At 39.8% G+C, this 19,816-nt stretch overlaps 1 protein-coding gene and 1 long non-coding RNA gene across 3 annotated transcripts in view; both read left to right on the top strand.

Annotated features, from left to right (window-relative positions):
- The first annotated feature begins 65 nt into the window (after positions 1-65).
- LOC141904727 (uncharacterized) lies at positions 66-7,719 on the top strand. Its single transcript, XR_012619185.1, has 3 exons — positions 66-110; positions 3,821-3,911; positions 7,626-7,719. It is a non-coding gene; the product is annotated as an uncharacterized LOC141904727 (long non-coding RNA).
- A 76-nt stretch (positions 7,720-7,795) lies between these two features.
- Positions 7,796-19,816, top strand: part of LOC141903911 (uncharacterized) — a 30,077-nt gene continuing 18,056 nt past the window's right edge. For both annotated transcript variants that reach the window (XM_074792288.1, XM_074792287.1), the window contains exon 1: positions 7,796-8,336. In XM_074792288.1, the coding sequence (XP_074648389.1) occupies positions 7,883-8,336 (454 nt within the window). In that variant the 5' untranslated portion in view covers positions 7,796-7,882. The remainder of the gene's footprint in view (positions 8,337-19,816) is intronic.

Consider the following 19,816-nt stretch of genomic DNA (forward strand, 5'->3'; position numbering starts at 1 on the left):
TGACCGGGGCCTTCGCTGCCATGACCGGTGACTTGCTGGTCTTACATTTCAGCCGTGAAGCAGAACGGACGTGGACAAGCTATCGAGCTGAACGGTCTTCACGCATTCGGGTGAGTAGAAGATTTTTATGCCACCACTACTGCTGGGTTCGTATAGAAAAGCCCTCTTCCAGTGAACTCAATATTCGCCATCAACCATGACAATACCTCTCGAATTTCATTAATGAAACAATGCTCAAGGCGTAGCTATATTTGCGCAATGTTACGCTTTTCTGGGTGCACTTTTCGAATTGGTGTCACTTACTTACGTACTCGCTCGGTTTTAACGGTCGTCACGAAGGCGATATGTTCAAATATTTAATTTATTCCGAATTCAATCTTTTTCATCTGTAGACTTTATCATGGATGATGGTATCGACTTTTCGACATTTTTTTAAAATCATTTTGAGAATCTAATCGGAAGTCTTTAGATATGTGATTTCAAACAAGTTATTATTCGTTAAACTAAATTCACGCGCGTGTTTAAAATGTTTATATCCAAGTACCAGTTCTATATTTGATTTATATAGTGTGACATATAACTTCTACATATCTATAATTCGTCTTTCCATTTATAATCTACGTTCGAATGGAATTTATGTATTACTTAGGACTAGTGTAGAGGTGTACGTATGATACTTAATTATCATGATTTCAGCGGGTGACAATAGGTTAAATTCTGTTCTAACTTGACCATTCTAATAACTCTGCGTGGAATAGCCGCACTGGATTATATTCATATTGTCCGATGTTACAATACGACATTCAGACATTTTGTTATAATGCATTTTCTTCAATACAGTTGAAGCATATAGGGGGGCCTGATCTCAGTTCGGCTCTAGACATAACCAAACTAGCGAACAGTATGCCCAGCTAAATCACCATGTCATTGGCACAAGCCACAACACGTTATTGAGAAAGTTTTAGTTCCAGAATATTGTTTAAAATCAAAATAAGATTACACGAACAGAAACTAGAAATTGATATCGGTCCGATTTGATAGTCACCATTAAGCGAATTGTTTCCAATTTCTTCATTAGTAGCTCGCATAGCGTCGTGCATGTTACTATGAGAACTAGCAACATTCCAACTATTCTTAAGAGGAAAATGATACAATTACGACAAGTCTTCACAATCGAGTTAGAAATAGCCGAACTATCCTCGAGATGCGCGATGAATGTGGAAATTAAACAGATTAATTAATGGCCGGTCAATATTAGGTGTTACCTACTCAAATAAAACCGCCCTCGTCAATAGGCAACGTGTTTACAAATATTGACTTCAATGCTTTTCTTTTATAGACGATAATTTCATTACACGTTTTCACAATCTGATGTAGTTACACCTTTCCATCAGCAAATACGACTCAGATGTTTCAAGTATGCATTATTTCGCTTTGATTCCCGTTTTAAGAGTTATCAAGATAATAGACTCTGAAGATCTTGACTATTTTATGATTGATACACCCAGGGAGGTACCTCATCGATCCACAGTTGTTTCTACGCAAATTTTGTCGGCTTAGCCCATGATGTATAATATACATTTTTAGATAATTCGGGTCTATGATCCTGAACCTGAGGTAAGGTGCCAGTCTAGGTCATAAGTCTGTACGCGTGCACGTGTGACGTCAAGCGTTCCTGCGTGACGTCACGCAGATACGGGCCGCCGCACACTACCTCGTCGGGTCAGACGACAGTTCCAACATTCTAAGAAGCATCAGTTCATTGAGGCGGCGTAAACCCTTTAAAATCCTTCATCAATTATGCAAAATGTTCTAATGATGCCTCTATCAAGATACGTTAACATAATGTATCTCATAATATGTGAAAACAAGAAATCATTTTCAAATACATCATTGCTATACACGTCAGCGAAGTTTTCATTCTGTTTAATGATCTATAAGCTTCTTTTTTTTTATTTGAACCAGTTTTTGTCGTATATGTGGCACGCATTATCTGACTATTTCTACTGGAAAAGGAAGTGTTATAAATCTTCTGCCGCCCAGGTTTATATGACCTGTATTGATACAGCCTCACGTTTTCAATGAACTTCATTTTTCATTGTCGTACCAGATTGTCATGCGAAGAAATTCGTGCAGCCCGAACACTATAGAAATTTGGTGGTAAATCACTTTGCATAGTTTTGCATACATCTTATGCGCCTACAATGCGATGAGCGAAAAAATGGTCTTTAAAAAGAATTCCGCACAGTTTGGGAAAAAGATTGGCGGAAATTATAGAAATCACCTCAAATAGAGCGAGAAATCGTTTTCAAAAACCTTCGTAATTTTGTTTCGTTAGTTTTCACACTCGAGCGGAATATTTTTAACTCGAATTTGTTGTTGGGAACGAGTGAGTAGAACCTGTGTTGTAACACACGAATTGAGGAGAGGGCAATGTGAAAACTTTCCTCTGGGCGAAAATCCTTAAAACGTCAATTATTTCCTGTCTTCTCGTGGATTGCTGTCCAGTCATCTCCGGAATGATTTTCGATTCTTTAAGACAGCGCGCGATCGAACGCGAAAACTATTTGGTCGTGTCTAAAAAAATCTATTTCCTGGACAATAACTTAAAAAGTGAATTACTCGGATAACTTGGGATATGAAAACGTCTCTGAAATGGTTCTGAGGTTATATATCTTATAAGGTTAAGGAAACTAACCTGTATATAAAAGGTACACTCAAACATTACTGTAAATGATGAACAGAAAAGTAAAAAAAATTTACGACCAAAATTTACAAGAAAAACAATGGAATAAAACTGAATCTGATGTGACTGTATATAAGTAATTTCGTACGTTCTCGTACATATATTCAAACATCTTTTACTTGTATGTAAACGTTTCCCTCCTGGCCTAACTGGTCAAACATATATACGTGTATGTTTAGAAAAATAAATCGTTTTATTCACGTCATTGAGTTAAAATACAGAAATACACATGACAAATTTTGAAAAAAAAAATATTAGGAGACACGTAAAAATATTGTCCTTGAGATACGACTCGGCGGTTGTTAGGAGCAAAAACGGTAATTAATCCGTACAAACTATTCAATTAGACAATTAATTAACATGGCGCGTCTGTAGTTCCGAGGTGCTGTCTGAGATTGATGACACGTTAGAACAATTAAACTCTCATTCTGGCTCTGCTAATTACTGTTGATTAATCGATAATTAGGATACTTGTTATTTGGCATCAGTACTCAGTAGATCTCAATGCGCTTCGTCCAATAATAGTTTTTCAAACATGCCCTAGGGCCACTCGGGGCCAAGCTGTTCTTAGGGACTCAGTCAATAAAATATTATTGGTTTGTGACGCGACACAAGACGATCTTCCGTTTTTCTCTTCGCCAATCGAGGATTATAAAAACGACCTTCGGGTAAGAACCGGTTTTCTATAGAAAAATGATTAAGTGTATAGAATTAGGCATTGCCATAGCTTAAAGGGAAGGATATTTGCATGTGAATAGGAAATCGCATTCGTCAACTTTATACAGCAATTCATAACATCTAAAACTGAGAATCGTATATAGATTTATTGGCTAGTAAGGGACCTAGAAATCTCTAAATCTCGCTATGCGTTATAATATATTATGACAAATACAGGTTCGAACTTGGTGAAGAAATACGAACTTTCTAATTGGATAAATTATTTCGGCGGGCAGCGGGTTAACCTTTCACCCCTTTGAGTCACCGTATGGGCGGGGCTTGTCTGTCGGAATGTCGCAAACTTTTCCGATCAGTGCGTCTCAATAGTGTCACCTGTGTTTCGTTCTGTCTTTCCAGTAGAAAAGTTCGTGCTTGGTTAACCACGTATTGGAGATATAGTACCACTTGCCAGGGTGTGTGAAGTCAACCTGAACCTAAACCATGGAAGGTACGTTAACATTCTTTTCATCACGAAATTACCAAAGCCAGCGAACGGGACGCTTTTTATCGAAACCAGTTTTTGGCAAATGAATTCGTAATGCAATACCCTGAAATGTAAATGTTATGTAATTCTTAAAATCAGCCAACTTGTGTTGCGAGCGCCTCGTGAGTTGTGAATTTGTCATGTTTGCTGCCACTACCCGAGTCTTCGACGTTAGTTTTTCAAATCGAATTAGGTTTCAATTTATCGTGAATGGGTTCACTTTAACGAGCATTCTTACTATTTCAATACGCTTTAACAGTTATAGATTCCAATAGCGTTAGACTAATAAGAGATCTGAATCTCGGATAGAAGATTTGAAACCAATAGATATTGAAAACTATGAACAGTTTCATCAATGATAGCGGGGGGGTTTTAGGCTTTTATCATTGATGCATTCAACCGTATGGACGTAGTTACTTTGCTTTTGCATGTCCCGGGGAGAGTATCATTGTTTTCTACTGGTCACTCACTACTGAATGCAACTCTGGCACCAGTCACACTTCAGTCCCGGTGAATGGAGTTTAACCATCCGCCAGACTAGAACTTCAGCAACTCAAATGTATCATATTTGTGGTGGCTGTTTACAAATCTAGCAACCTGTTGACAATCCAGATTAGTTTATTCGCACAAGTAAGCCCGGTCATTTGTCAACTGTTTCAATGAAAACGGTTGGTGAAATATCGATAATTTCAGTGGCGATTTTTAAAAATGTTTTCAATTGAAAACGATTTCCAAAATTTCCAGTGAAAAGCTCGAAATCGAATTCAAGATTTATTCATTATGATATAACTATAGTTGAAGAGAATGAACTCAGTTTTAATGCCTTTAGGCTCATACTCCGCTACTGTTGAGTTGAGAGAGAGAGAGCGAGATGTTCGTATTGTGGTTATGTGGTGGTCAAATTTCCTGTCCTGGTCTCACTTATTACTGACCATTGTTATCTGAAACCCATTTATTATAGTCTCAAATTGCATATTTTGATAACATCGGCTCCGAACAGGACGAGCACCATAGAAACGGCAGTTTAAATTGTACAATGACTTTCGGACTTGTCGTCATTTTAAGGATATCGAATTATCCGACCTAAATGTCCAAATGTGACAGTATTCGATTCTGTCAATTCAATTTAATCATTCAATGTCGGCCCAAAAGACTATATTCAAAACACTACGGAGTCGCACCCATAGCATAAACACACATCACATAGACACATTCAAAAACATAGTTTTGATAAAATATTTCACCAAATGCTTATACAAATAAGATTTGGAAATTACTTCGAAAACAGAAGCGTCGACATAATTCAGTCGTTCGAATATCGTGTATATGATAATATAGTCTTAACGAGACATAGAATTAATGAGTATTACGTGTATATATATGTGTATAGGCATGCAGCCTGTCGTGTTGTGATACCAAATAGTAAAATAGCATTACGTGACGTAAGATAATCGCTCCGAGAGATAATATCACCTTTTGTCGGGTAATTACACTCGGAGTCAACTGCTATTGTGACAGAATACGTTAATTTCTACACCCATCTTCGATAATTCGTGCCCATTGTCATGTAAACCCCGATAGTAAAGCCCGGAGACTGGAATTTGGTCGACATTTATTGATACCGATCCATTTGGGGCAGACGCTCGTTGTCGGTCGCAAGCGACATAGCTGGATATAGTTAGAGATTTCACTTGGGAATTTTCATTCAAATTGTTTCCGCGAACATGGGAATGTCAGGTAGGCTACGCATAAAGACTTAATTTTCAAAAATTCGTGGTCATTCGCCATCCTGCAACGCTTATGCAAACGCGAGGTGGTCCTATTCTGGTAGAAATTGCCTTCGAGGAAAAGAACACAGTTCAACTTCAGAATATAAAAAAGCGACCTTGAAAATGGCTAGTTTCTGAGTAGTTAAGGAGGTTATGTTATGGTTCACGCTCCTCCGAGCATATCCGTCCTAATTTATACTTGTACTATTTCCGTCTTGCTCGATTAATCTCCAATTGTCCTTTTAATTTTTTACTTCACGAACTCGCAACAAAAAAACAAGCTTTTACCGTATTTTCAGAGCGGAACGCGACTTACTATACGCATCGCTTCTTCACCATAGAGCCACGCGTATAACCGGGGAACCCCGGGCCCATTTGTCTTGTCCACTGGACCAGTTCACCGAATTGTTGCTTTTGGGTTTTCAAGATTAATTGACCGATGCATAGAACCCGTTAGAAAAGATTCGCTTGACCACTATCCGTTGTAGGAGCCATTCTCTACCGCTTTAAGGAAGCCACATTTGCTTGACTTAACACATCGACAATACGACAATATATAAATCACTTTCACCTTAGAACCCCTTTCACTCGGTAATGTAAGCCGATAATCATGAATTCTACTAAATTTTTGAAGTCAATTGCAGCGTTAAATAGTTGCTTAGAAGTCCCAATAGTATCAGAAATTGAAATATTAACGCACATTTATGAAAAAATTCAATGACATGATTCATTTTGACTACAAAAATACGGTTTTTACTGATGGATAAAGATTTCGCCTGGAAACATATCGCTAGTCAACACACACGTCATGTAGATGCATGGCTGTGACCCAAAATATGAAATTTTCTGACTAGGAACTTCTTTATGGTGAACATCATGTGTCAACGAAGACTATGGGACCAAAAGGTAGTAAAATTGCTGGTTTGACAATAGTTGACAATGAGCCGCCTCGTATGACTGTAATCCAAGTTCCCATTCAGCCGTCTTGTATATTCCTTGGCATGGAATGCAGGTCACACAAGGTAGCCATTTTACCACGGAGCTATAAATCAAAATGTTCGCCCGAACAATAAAACCGCGTTCCCAAAAGAAATGAAAGAAAACTCGCAGAAAACTTCTGACGGCTTTGGGAACTTCCAAATATCACGGGAAGATAAACTTTCGAATTAGAATTCGCTGGGTTTATTAAAAACGTTACATCAACTCTGTTGAATAATAGTCGAAACAAATTTAATTATCACGTGTTTAAATATTTATTCTAATTCAAAGAATAACGCATGGTTTTGAACGTAACCACCTCGTATCTAGGCTAGTGCCTCTGGGCTTCGAAGGCACCTGTAGCTATGTATCCCCAAATATTACATTGAAACACAAGCGAACCTTCTGAATCGATGTAAATTGGAAACTATTTAATGAATGGGAACTATGAGAATTCTATTGACGGTCTCTGAGGGTATTGTAAGTCTTCTTAGAGTCGGACTACAATGGACCAACGGCGGATTCGTGCTATATGCCTAACTGTGTACCAGTATCTATACCTTACTCAGTGTTGAGCCTATGGGGGCAAGTTTTGTGTGTGTCTAATGTGGCTTTTATGAAGTGCTAAACTGTATCAGTCATTTGTGGGAAATGAAGGACTCTAAAACCTAGAGACCATTGTCTATTAGGAAGTGCCCTGTCGTACATCATTCACTTCCATCTACAGCCTGTCCACAATCTCCATCCAGCAGTTACGAGATTCTTAAATCAGGTTTTAGTTTGATAGAATATACGTGGATGATCTATATTGATATCAACAATAACAAAAGTGGAATAATTCAATCCGATGAGCATTCTGTTTGACGTCAAAAGCGCAAATAAAAGATGCAAAATAATGATTTTATTGCATCATGTATTTTTTTCATTTCAGACGATGTTCCTACAGATTTGAGCGTATCCGGAGTACAGCATCATCACCAGTTACACGACCCAGATCAAATGCAACACCATCATCACCACCAGCAGCAGCAGCAGCAGCACCATCAACAGCAGCAGCAGCAGCAGCAGCAGCAGCAGCAAGACGAGCTGCATCAACACCACATCCAACATCACCATCAACATGTACTCGAGTATCAACAGTCCTCGTTACAGGAAACCCAGGAACAGGTGGAAAATCATCAGACTGATATGACGTCATCTTCGACGTCACCTGTTCCGATAAGTCTGATGAAAGTGAATGATAACATTGAAGATGTCACTGTTGACATGCAACGACGTTTGACACCACCGATGAATGTGGCAATGGCATCGATGCCTGTTAGTTCTCCAGATGTAACAGCGGTTGTCACTCCTGTCACCATCCAGATGCCCACATCGAGCCCACCGCTGGCAGCCCACATGACCCCTGCATCGACTCCAGTCACGCCTATCAGCGCGCATCATCAAGCCATGTCAATGGCTAGCCCGATGGCCGCTCTAACCCCGATGACGCCCGTGTCCAGTCAACAGACCATGCAACAAATGCAACAAATGCAACACAACGGAGGATATTCAATGTCATCGCATGTGGTCCAAATGACGTCACAAGTACCCCAAATACAGATGCATATGGTGTCCGAACAGCCAATGAATCGAAGAAAAGGTAGGCATTTTGCGGATGCTTCAAATCGAATCGTATTTCGCCATATTCCCCGAGTAAATATTATCCTTAAGTTATTCAAAAGCTATCCAGCCCTTAACGAACTCCTTGATTTTATGATATTAGTAAATCTAGACCTATAGACAGCGACACGGAGTTGTTTTTAGTGCAAAAATGTTTTTACTATGTTTAATCAACGATTGTATTGTGCATATGATCTCAGTAGTGTCCCATATTCATCGCTAGAGAACTCCGAGCACTTAAGTAGTTACTAAGACGCGTAGTTCGGGTTCAAGTGATTTTGCCGTGTTAGCATTTTTTGTCGAGTGTGAATCCTACAGAGTTTACCCATCTTCTCAAACATGGCAATAGAGTACAACAGGTTTTTAAGGTCATTGTAATACGACGTGGGAATGTTTGAATAAGCTCCCCTCGATGAGGGTGGCGATGATCATTACTTTGAAGTTTCATTCATTAACTATCGGCATTATAAACATTTCGCGAAAAATTTCGAATAGAATTAACAATTTTCTAATGGGTCATGTTTCAAAATAAATAGGTTTTAATTTGATTGGCGATCATCTTCACTTCGATAAAATCGAGTCGATTTAAAGAGTGTCAAATACGGCTTCCCGGCAATTCATCAGCTCTGTTTGAAATAAATACTTTCAACATTTACTCAACGATTCGGTCAAATATTTGAACGTCAAACACTTTCGCCAACGCTGCCCTGCGAGTAGTCATCCGGTGGCGTTTACCGTCCGGTTGAGAATGTTTGCCATTACTCGAAAATCGCCTTACATCCAACGCGATACAAAATATCGAATTGGACGTGATTTGACGGGTAAATATTTAAACCACACAGCCGACCGTTACGCTCCCGTGATTCTCTGAAGACGACCGTGTTTAGACACAATCGAAAGAATTTTTACGACGTTTTCAAATATGAATCGTGAAATTACTTCTCGATACTAAAAATGGATTTTGATACTGACATATACACATTTCGATGGTTTCGGCGTATCAAAAAAAATATCGGCTCGGTTTACAGTTTTACTGGGCGCGCGCGCGAGTTACTCAAACGTAAAATATAAATATCGGTCGTATCTTGTTCACGCGACCTGTTTTGAACATAGATCTAAGATATTTACTAATGCGAGACGAACTTGAGTATCGAGTATTATACATGTAGTAGGCATAGTGAGAGTTTCTTTCTCTCTTTCTTTGTTGTTTAAAACGACAGAGCACGTTACGCTTGGTTAGAATACGTTTACTACTTCCGCATACTTCGCTGTTTTTTATACGTCACGCAATTCATGTTAAAATCTCGAATTTGTCTTGAGCAAAATGATTAGTTGTATATTTCAATAGTTCATTTGTCTTATTATGAATTATAAATAAAGGTGCGTTTCGCTTAAAAATGCTTAAATCTTAAAATACGTATAAAAATAGTTACAAAATACATATAAAAAAATTCACCCAATTCCTATGTATAAACTATTTATATTTGTCTCAAGCAAAATAATTACTGAGATATTTCGTTATTCTATCCTTCGACAAATACGGGTATATTTCGGTGGAAAATACTTAAATCTATATTTAAAAAAAACTACAAAACCGAATATCAAAATGGTTCGAAAGAAATTCACCGAATTCCAAGGTTGGTTATCAATTTGGGAAGAAAAATCGGATAGTTGGAATGGTGTTTACTGTGATTTGATCGTACGGTATTTAACTCTATTTGATAGCGTGATTTCCGGCTCAGTTTGGGGTCTGGGAACGCGACCAGTCGATAACAGGTGAAATGTTTAAGCGATGATTTTCGGGGCATTTAACCATGTCTCCGATTGCGTGCAAAGTGACCACCGGTAAACTCGACACGATCCTTCCCGCGCTAATTACACAAGTGTCGGATTCATTAGCCGAACCGACGGGTTTCCGATTGATTCTATTGAGTTTTCGCAGGCAGACGCTCACGAGTCCACTGCCGTTAATTAGCGCTGAAAGAAATACGCAGTTAATTGCATCGGAAACCGATTGGTTGGAGAATAGAAATGGACAGCAAATTTCACACCTTCGTTCACCACCGGTTCAGTTATTTTTCCTTTCCTAAGTTTCCTAAGATTCCCCGAACAGTCAATACAGAGTTATTGAAGAACTCCTGTATGTATTGGCACTGTGGTTTCAGTTCCTGGACCGATTCCATATGAGACAATCTTTTTCAAAAACAACAATCCCTTAAATAGAATTGCAAAGTTTATGACCTTCTGAAGAAGATCTATTCAGAGCAGCGGAACTATTGAAATAATATCTATATGTATATGAATGGAATGAGTTGATTTCCTTTCGGGCGAAATCTGAACTACTTGAATTAATAATGATGGGAATATTGGTGAGGTGTTCTCCCGGTGTCTCGGGCATCAGTGTCGCTGATTCTCACGATAGTTTGCTGCGTGACCTTTCGCTGCAACGATCGTGTGAAAACTATTGTTTGCGCAACATCGGCGCAATCGACAAGAATTGCACACAGACGTATGGAATTGTCAGTATAGTGTGGAAATCAATATCTCTCTGCAAATTCCACAAGCCGTTTTTCGGTGTTTTTTAGTGGAAGCGTCTTCAATCGTAGACCGGACACTTGCGACACCAAGCGTTTAGAAAAAACACTTGAGCGAAATTATATAGTTCATTGTTATAACGACAGGTGACTCTGCCTGTTTAAGTGTTCAGCCCAGAAATAATCAACATTTTATGATAAATATGCGCGCTGTAAATATTTAGTTATGTTAATGAATTCGACCCGTAGCAGCGATAGATAGATTATCAATTTCGGCAAATAGTCGCGATTTTAATGAGAAAATTCGAGGAATTTCTGCGGCTTGAACTTATGAAATGATGTATTGAGTTATCAATGTGAATTCAACCGATGAAAGATTATGAATAATGTGTGATCCGACCACGAATCGGATACGCGCCAGTAATCCGTACCAAATCTTATGATTAATAGTTATTTTTCGGCGATTTCGACTGCGTTTAAACGCGTAAAAATGAAAGGATTCGGTAACCGATGACGAAGCTCGGTCTTATGCCTGATTCGTCGTATGGGTCACCGATTTCAACGTGTCGTAACGACTGCCCCTAGAGGCGGCTACCGTTCAAACGCAATCATAATTGCAGCCATTTCGCAGGCTTATTCCACGCGCACACAAAATCCGGTCATCGATCAACTGACATGCTTGCTGGAAAATTGTAAATGAAGTTCGGGGCTTGGTTAATTAAGTTTCGCCAGCGTCTTGCATTAAGAAGAAGCACCGCAAAATTTATGTATAAACCGTTGGCGGCAGCGAATACTGTCGAGATGCGAACGTCTTCGTGTCGGTTCACTGAACTGAAAAATTACATTATTTGCAGTAGCAACTTTTCCTTAAACATTTATATCGGCGCTTGCATTATCGGAGAATATCTAGATGTTTTTCTAATCGATCTAGTAGTTAAGCCGTATAATGGTGTCCTGAGCGATCTGTCCAGCCTCCACGGGGGACAAGGACGTCGGTTAAAGAAAAATTATCAGTCGCTTTGATCGTTTTGATGGCGGAGAGAACGGCACCGGCTAATCGAACTGATATGTACATCAGATTTATCGGTGATAAAAGAATAATTATGATCGCCAGTTTTCCTCACGAGTGATTTAACCTCATTGCTGTTGCCATTTGAAAATCATTCGTTTTATCGGTCGCGATATCCAGACACATCCTGGTTATTATCGGTTGACAGCGCCGCTGTCCGCGTTTTCGACGCCAACTCGATGTACTTGAAATTCGTGTTTCTAAAAACGTTGTTCGATGTAAACGAAAAATCAGTAAATTCTACACCGATCACCAAACTTTTTCATTCTGTACTTCGATTTTCCATTTCTAAATCAAACTCCATTTGGTTCCCGACAGATGTGACTGGTGGGTTTATAATGAATTCGCTAAATCAAGTACAATCAAATCTATCCAATTGAATAGATAAGATGGACAATCCCTTTTTCATGATTAAGATAAAACTTCGTTCGACACTTGCTCGAATTAATGGTTCAATCTGTTTATGGGGTGAAGCTAATTAGATATTCAGCTCATCACTCGTGTATTGTATCGCTACCTGTAGTATCTAATCGCTTGTATTGTGGGTAGACCCTACTCGTTCCTGTTCGCCGTCATCAAATATTCATGCAATAATTCCGCATTTTAATGCAAAACAAAACAAAGATCGGATATCCGCCGGAGACCATCAGTTTTTGTCATCGACAAAATTACGTCCATTAAAGCGGTCATTTTTGCTACTTTATGGCCTGTTTACAAAAACTAATATGCGCTTGTTGCTAAATATTTCATGACCCGTTTCGAATGTGAGCCACCATTAAATTCGCTACGTACAATGCTCGCCCGTGTCGCAGCAACGAGCTATAAAAATGCAAATTTGATTAAAAGTTTTGACTATTTCGTCTGGTGAGTTTCGAAGTGAAAAAAATGGAAATTCCATCTTTCAGTAACCTCGGGATTTGGAAGAAATAGAAATTCTTGCCTCGGGTACAGTCACTGTTCTGGATTTATGTTATTTATGATAATGAATCCATCTCTGCAATAACGGAAATGGTATAGTATATATACATGCACATATCGTAAATCAGAACGAAGAAATGTCTGCCGTTGGTTGTTTTTGTTGTTTGTGCTTTCGTCGTGTTCGGCCAGGCGTCCGTGTCTAAGTCGTGTGTTTAACTTGTTATCAGAACGGCCAGGTATATTAGGAGAAAGTCGTGCTGGTATATTGGCCGCCCGTTCGAGGGCATCGTTCCTGGTGGCTAGCAGCGCGATAACAAGACAAGTACGCCACACGAAACACCAACGTTCCGTATCCTTGATCACGCTAAGCGAACAAAACCGTCAAGTATCATGTATGATTTAAGGCTAGGCTAAATAAAGTGCCTACGTCTGATGCCCATAGTTCAGTCTAAATTCAGTTTTCTTCACGTCAAGACGTGTAAATGCAATTTTTTGTGAAACTTTGGATTCTATGCTCCCCGATTGTTTTCTGGATTTATATACGCACACTGATGACCACGCGGCCATATTGAAATTCGAGCATCTCGAATGGATTATAACCATCTTACTTCGAAGGTATCTGATGAAATAGAAAAAAATTATAAAATCTAATTGAAGCGGCTGAATTTATTTGTCATTAGCCTGTTGCGTCGAAGAAACCATAAGGAAAATGCGCGCCATCTCTGGTTGAATCAACTGGAAATAATTATCCAATAATCAGAAATCTATTTTTCTAATATTAAATCTATTTTCTTCTTTCCCCAAATCGAGGAAGAATATTCTCGATGCGTGCATTCTTAAATTCAAATTTTCTTTTCAACTGACCGTCGTAATTTATTTCGGGCATAGCAACGTATTGCGATTCAGCTCTCAAATTTCACGCGGAAATTGCCGAATATTTTGAGTCTAAAAATCTAAAAACGATCAGTTCTTATTTCCGCAGTTGTTTTCATATTGTTTCTAGAGGTTTGTATTAGGAGTCTGTTTTGGTTCGGGTTGTTGGTGCGTTCTGGTTCTGTAACAGGTGTGGTTGCTGTCAGCGGCGTTGCTGACTGGACCGAACCCGAATATTCGTCGGGTATAGTGTTGCACGAATTGCGCAACGCTGCGTTTATTTAGCGAAATTAGTGCTAATAGTTTGATTTCATAAGAGAACGCGCGATATTTGAATAAGTTTGTAACAAAACAAATCGTTCGATTATCGGGAACAATTCTAAACAAATCTAATCGTGGGCATCTTTTGAAATATGTAGTTAATTTTGGTATAGAATTTTATCGGTTTTTGGACTTTTTACAACTTTTCCCCTCGTGAATGATGCCAGTGTACAGCATTCGACCAATCTCTCTCTAATTGTCAGAATCTCATTCTTTTGAAATTACGGCATAAATTTCGACGAAATTTCATCGGTTTTTTGTCGACTTTTTTCAACTTTACTCGCATGAATTATGCGACAGACGACACAAAAAATCATTCGTGTTTATGGTGTTGTATAAATCTTAGTATAGACGATGTGTGAAACCAATCAGCGCTGGTTCTATTTATCGTCGATGAATAACATTTTATTGTGCGATGCGGATTCCGCTGTGGGACTTTCGCTGCTCTTGTCAAATGACGGGGCTGTCTGTCTTAACTCATAGTCGCGAAACCACGACGCGAATTAGATAACCGAATATTGACATCTGACTCATTAATACACGAAATTTATGACGAACTTCGGCGCGATTCGCTCCCTCGCCTTTTCTCCCCGAACCAATTTCAAAGTGATTTACCCGGTTAATCACCGATCGCCCGCCCAGATGACTGGATGCGAGTAACTCCTCCGTCGATTCTGCGACTTCTTGTCAAGGGGTATCAGTTACAGTATTTGCATGAACGACGCTAATTATGCGTTTTGATAGGGCCTCGGGCTCCAGTCCGCGTTTGACTCACTGCAAGGTGCATTCCACGAATTCTCATCGGTAACATTCACTATAGTCCAGCTTTGTGTGTTGTTTGTTGTGTTATTTTTGTGTATGTACGTACAATCTGTGCGCACAAATAACAAACGAAACGTGGCGGCCGAATACTGCATTGTATTTTTCGGTTACCTTTGAGTGAATTCGAATGCGGTTTTTTCTGGTGTTTATCATTTGTCGCTGATGTGCACCGAATTGGACTATACCGATGAGCGCACGTGGTCACTGGCGATCTGAGCACACACACAACTGCTGCAGCTGTGACGGATTTTTGGTCATAGCTCGATGGATTATGGCTTGTAGATATTAGCTGACATTCGTCGACGTTAAACACTTGGTAGCCAGTAAGTGGATGGTTAAACAAGGTACTGCTTCGCTAATAGAGCAAGACCCGATCATCACTGAGCAAAGACCCATCCATCGCGCGCGGAAAAACCGACAAAATAATGATGTTCATGCCCAGCGAACAATACAACCCGTACCACCAGTACGGCGCCAACTACAAATGTTCAGATTTTTACAAAACGTTCGCGGCTTGTTCGTTCGAAAACGTCATCCCAGCTAATTTCGGATATTCGACTAGCCACGGAGCCTACTTCGGCGATGAAGCCAACTTTTCGAGGAGCGGCAGGGCGAAAGGTATTGCTTTGTATGAAATAGACGACCATATCGTTTACTTAATATCTACAGGTTTCCTTCCTTCTTATTTCGGTTTTCGGTTCTCGTAATAAGTAAGTGCTATCGTACTTCAGGAAAAAAGAATTCAAACGTATTGTTTTCCGACTTTCGTATGTTTATGATAGGCGTTGTTACCTCACAATAAGCTCAATTGTATCATCGTATAGGCTTTGAAGCAGTCGTGTGTACATAAGAGTTATATTTATGAAAATTAACGGCAATAAGAGACACAGATGTAGCGAGAATCCGCGCACAGAAAACCAACGAACCAGGAACCACTATTACCGATCTCCATAATCGAATGTTATATCATAATTAATTAATTCGTTATTGTTAATAACTTGATCATCAGTCTCACAACCGACACATCTGCCATATTAACATATGATTCTAATCTGATAATCTTCTCGTTCTGTGCCGGAATTTACCAGAATTCTATAATTTCAGTGTGATATATTTAAGCTGTATATGATAGGATATTAATTTCCCATTGATCCGATATAATGATACAAAAATATTTCTTATACAAAAAAGTTTTCTTGGAGAGGACCGCAGAGGAGCCTTAAGACGTGATGGACCCCGAGTCGGCCTTCGGTCTCATTTCTTCCCTTTCGCGATTTATCTGTATCGGTTAATCAAATTAATTAGATTTCATATAGATGATATAAACATGCATTAGTTCATTCTGACCACTGGTATAATCACTAACAGCTGTAATAATTAATCGCGTTCATATAATCTAAATCCCGCTACGTATGTCCTGCGTTTTGGCTGGGTGATTAATTATTAAGATTAATTTGTTTCGTTCAATACGAAACCAGATTAAACTTACTGAGATGCGACACGCATCGTTTCGTTATATTAGTTTTCGTCGTATCGAAACCAGGCTAAAGTCATCTCGAAGCCAAAAACCTATTTCGTTCGATGATTACTAAAATATCATAAATCCTATGATTATCGCTTGACTGTAGTTGGCGCTATGATGGATAGTATCGATCATAGAAAATACTGTTGATTTTCTATTTGCTATACTAAGCTCCGTTACTTTTGAATTTATGACAGTTCGGGCTCAGCTGCCACTGGCGTTCGCGTAGTTTTCTAAACAGTATCAAAAGTCTTTTTTCATAAATAGATTCTTTGTATGTATTTCTGGAGGAAGGACGACGCTTCTCCCTGGTTGACTTTCCCGACGGCCAGGCTGCTCGTATGAAAGCACGAGCTAGCTACCGTTCGTGTTATAAGGAGTTGCCAGATGTATGAATGGCAACTAAATTAAGTAAAAACATTGCTATTGAAAAGTATTGTTCGGTCGAATACAACTCGACCAAAACATCATGCTCATAGTCTATAATTTTCCATTACGTTTTCTGGTCGACTTGTTTTGCCACTGTATCAGTTTTCTGTCGATTTACGGCACAGTTGCTTCGTCACAATGTCCCGAGACGGTTAGACTGAAAGGGTGGGCCAGCCGCGTATAAATCATTTGATGATCTTTTCAGCGGACCACTCGAAATGTCTTGTTTTATGTGTTTTTACGCGACGGAACAAAACTGTCCACTCACTTTTGAAGTGATTTTCCGAAAGGCTTTGGTGCGCCGGTGAAATATTTGATAGACACTGCCGCAGACGAGCATGAGTTTAATGGCGTTTAAACACAACGAGTTCATCGTTTGGTGTTCAGCCGTAAAAATTGAACGCATCATCAAAATGACCGTCCGTGATATTGGCGCCCTCGGGTCGTAGTGGTTCTTTCAGAATTCGTCTCGCAGATCAATATCGCTGGTTAACAGCCATGACGAGCGTTATTTCACGCAGAATAGTTGCGAATGTTAATTTTTCATTGAATGGTCAGTTTTCCAGTTTCAACACCTAGTCTTATTTATGGTCAAAAGGTCGAGACCTGTTGTCGAAAGGCTCAAGATGCGTCGCGGTCTGATAAGCTTTTTCATAGTATTGAAAACTGGAAGAAAAAAATCCGCATTCATTTCGATAAAGCGTCGGAAACAACTGTCAAGATTTTCTGAGGATTAAATTAATGCGAAAAAATTGATCAGAAGTCAGAAAATAATGTTTTCGTGGCTCTTCTATAAAAAAAAAAAAACGCATTCTTGTTTTTCATATTGTATCATGTTTTCCTATTTCGCCTCCCTCGGTTCCATTTTGTTGTAATTTCGAGCCAGAAAACTCTCGACAGTTCCGAGCCGATACGGTAGACTGGCGGCTGGTTTGATTACGTTGAAAGCGACTGTTTTCCCCGGACGATTCGTGTAAATCTCAACGGGTCTTCGATCGGCTTTATCTCCGTTTGGCAGTGAAGTATCGCCCGCCATTTCTGCGTAATGAAACCAGCGCGGCGTGACGCACTGCATAAAACAACCTGCGTCTCAACGACCCGAATGTATATCATCCCTTTATGAGGAAATTATTTCACTTCCTCTCCTCGCCCGCTGGCATTTTAGAACGATTTTGCGATGTCTATACCGGCAATATTTTGCCGCCGTATATAACGATATCTGATGTACGAATCAACTGCGGTTCATATGATATTATGATGATTATCTCCACACTACCAGTGTTAGGTCGTGTCAATTTGTTTGAATTATCTCGACAGAAATATTGCCATCTCGTTTTATCTCGCTGCTGGGCTTAGCGGACTTATCTCGCGTAGGCCACAGGCGTTTTGTCAACCTGGGGGGACGCTGGGATGAGAGTCTTATATAAATATGCGTGAATAAAGCTAACGGATCCAATTTCAGGAAACGTGCGTTCGGCATTAATAGATTCTTATATCGTTACCATCTAAATTTACTTTATTTGTATCGTCTATTGTCAAACTGTTGTCGTATCGCAGGCGTTCGATGGCGCATAAAAACATATCTATCAAAGCTTGAATCACCTTCCGCCTTTTCACGACCAAATGACAATCCGCGTTCGTTTCTTTTATTTCGAATTTTGTCGTTTGGCTCGAGCGTGTTCGGACCGGAAGCTTTTCGGCCGATCAAACGTGCGCGCTTTTTACGCAATGCTCGCCGAGAATTAAGTAGTTTTCGGCCAGAGTTTTCTCGAACTGTCAACAACACGGATCGAGCCCGAGTGCGCGACACGTGGTATAATGTTGTAACGTCGTGTCCGGCTTTTGTTGCCGAATCGCGTAATCTCTCCAGCGATGCTTTAAACCGGTAACTCGTCTCAGCACGACAAAACAGACTTTATAACACGCTACGTTGGTTATTTTTTCATAGTCAGTCCAGTTTATGGGTAACCACTGCTAATCCGGCACAACCTCGCAGTAGGAACACGATTGTGTCTATTTCATATACGCTGGTGCCCGATGTTGCGGAGCTCAATGGTGAATTAGGTTGTCGCGACACTTGACCAAATAAGTCATATGATTAAAACGATAATATCGGCTGCGTCCTTCTATTGTCATTTGATTGCGTGACTTTAAGTTATGTTCGCATTAACTGATTGAAATTTACAAACAACCTCATAATAATCGACACGTGGACCATATGTCGTGTCTGAGACCGGGGTCGGTCCATACGAAATTTAATCGGCGACAGAATGAAAAATTTTACAAATCGAATAGATCAATTTGAAGTTTAAAAAAAAAGAAACGTATCTTTAGAAATTCTGTTTGACTGAACGTTCACGCGAATACATTCATCGTCTATTATTCATTAGCATCGAATCAAATTTCGGCGTTCGTCCTCTCATGTCGAACGTGAACGAGTGACGACTGCAGCCGGCAGCGTCATTTTCGCTTTTTGTTGCGTTGAACCGTCCCCGCCGGCGTCATCGACCGTCATCCATCTGGTTTCAACCGTAGCCCACACCTTGTCGCTTTTCAGATGTCTTCACGCTCCGTGTGAAGAACCCTCTTCATTTCATTGTTTGTCCCGTAAATTGGTGTAATGACATCATTACGTTAGGATGACGCTAATGTGTCGCCGTTAACATCGAAATAATAAAACGCTAATCTAATTCCGACGTACTGGTAATGAAATGATTGTATCGGTGCTATTTGATTTAATTGTATTGATGTGCACCCAGAGCGATGTGAAAATTACATCAACTCATCCACTGGTTTCACTCTGGTTTCTCGCTAATGGCATTTGGCTCGGTCTCTATGCGTCGTATTTCTCGAGCGATCCGTTTGAAAAGCGGTCCGTTGTAGACGCCGTTTCGATGGTGTTTAGGTGCTCAGGTTGTGTGATCGAGTTTGAATTTCATTCGTCAAGCTTGGCAGTCTGACTTGAATCGGTC

The sequence above is a fragment of the Tubulanus polymorphus genome, chromosome 4 (assembly GCF_964204645.1).
Source record: "Tubulanus polymorphus chromosome 4, tnTubPoly1.2, whole genome shotgun sequence".
Classification (NCBI taxonomy): domain Eukaryota; kingdom Metazoa; phylum Nemertea; class Palaeonemertea; order Tubulaniformes; family Tubulanidae; genus Tubulanus; species Tubulanus polymorphus.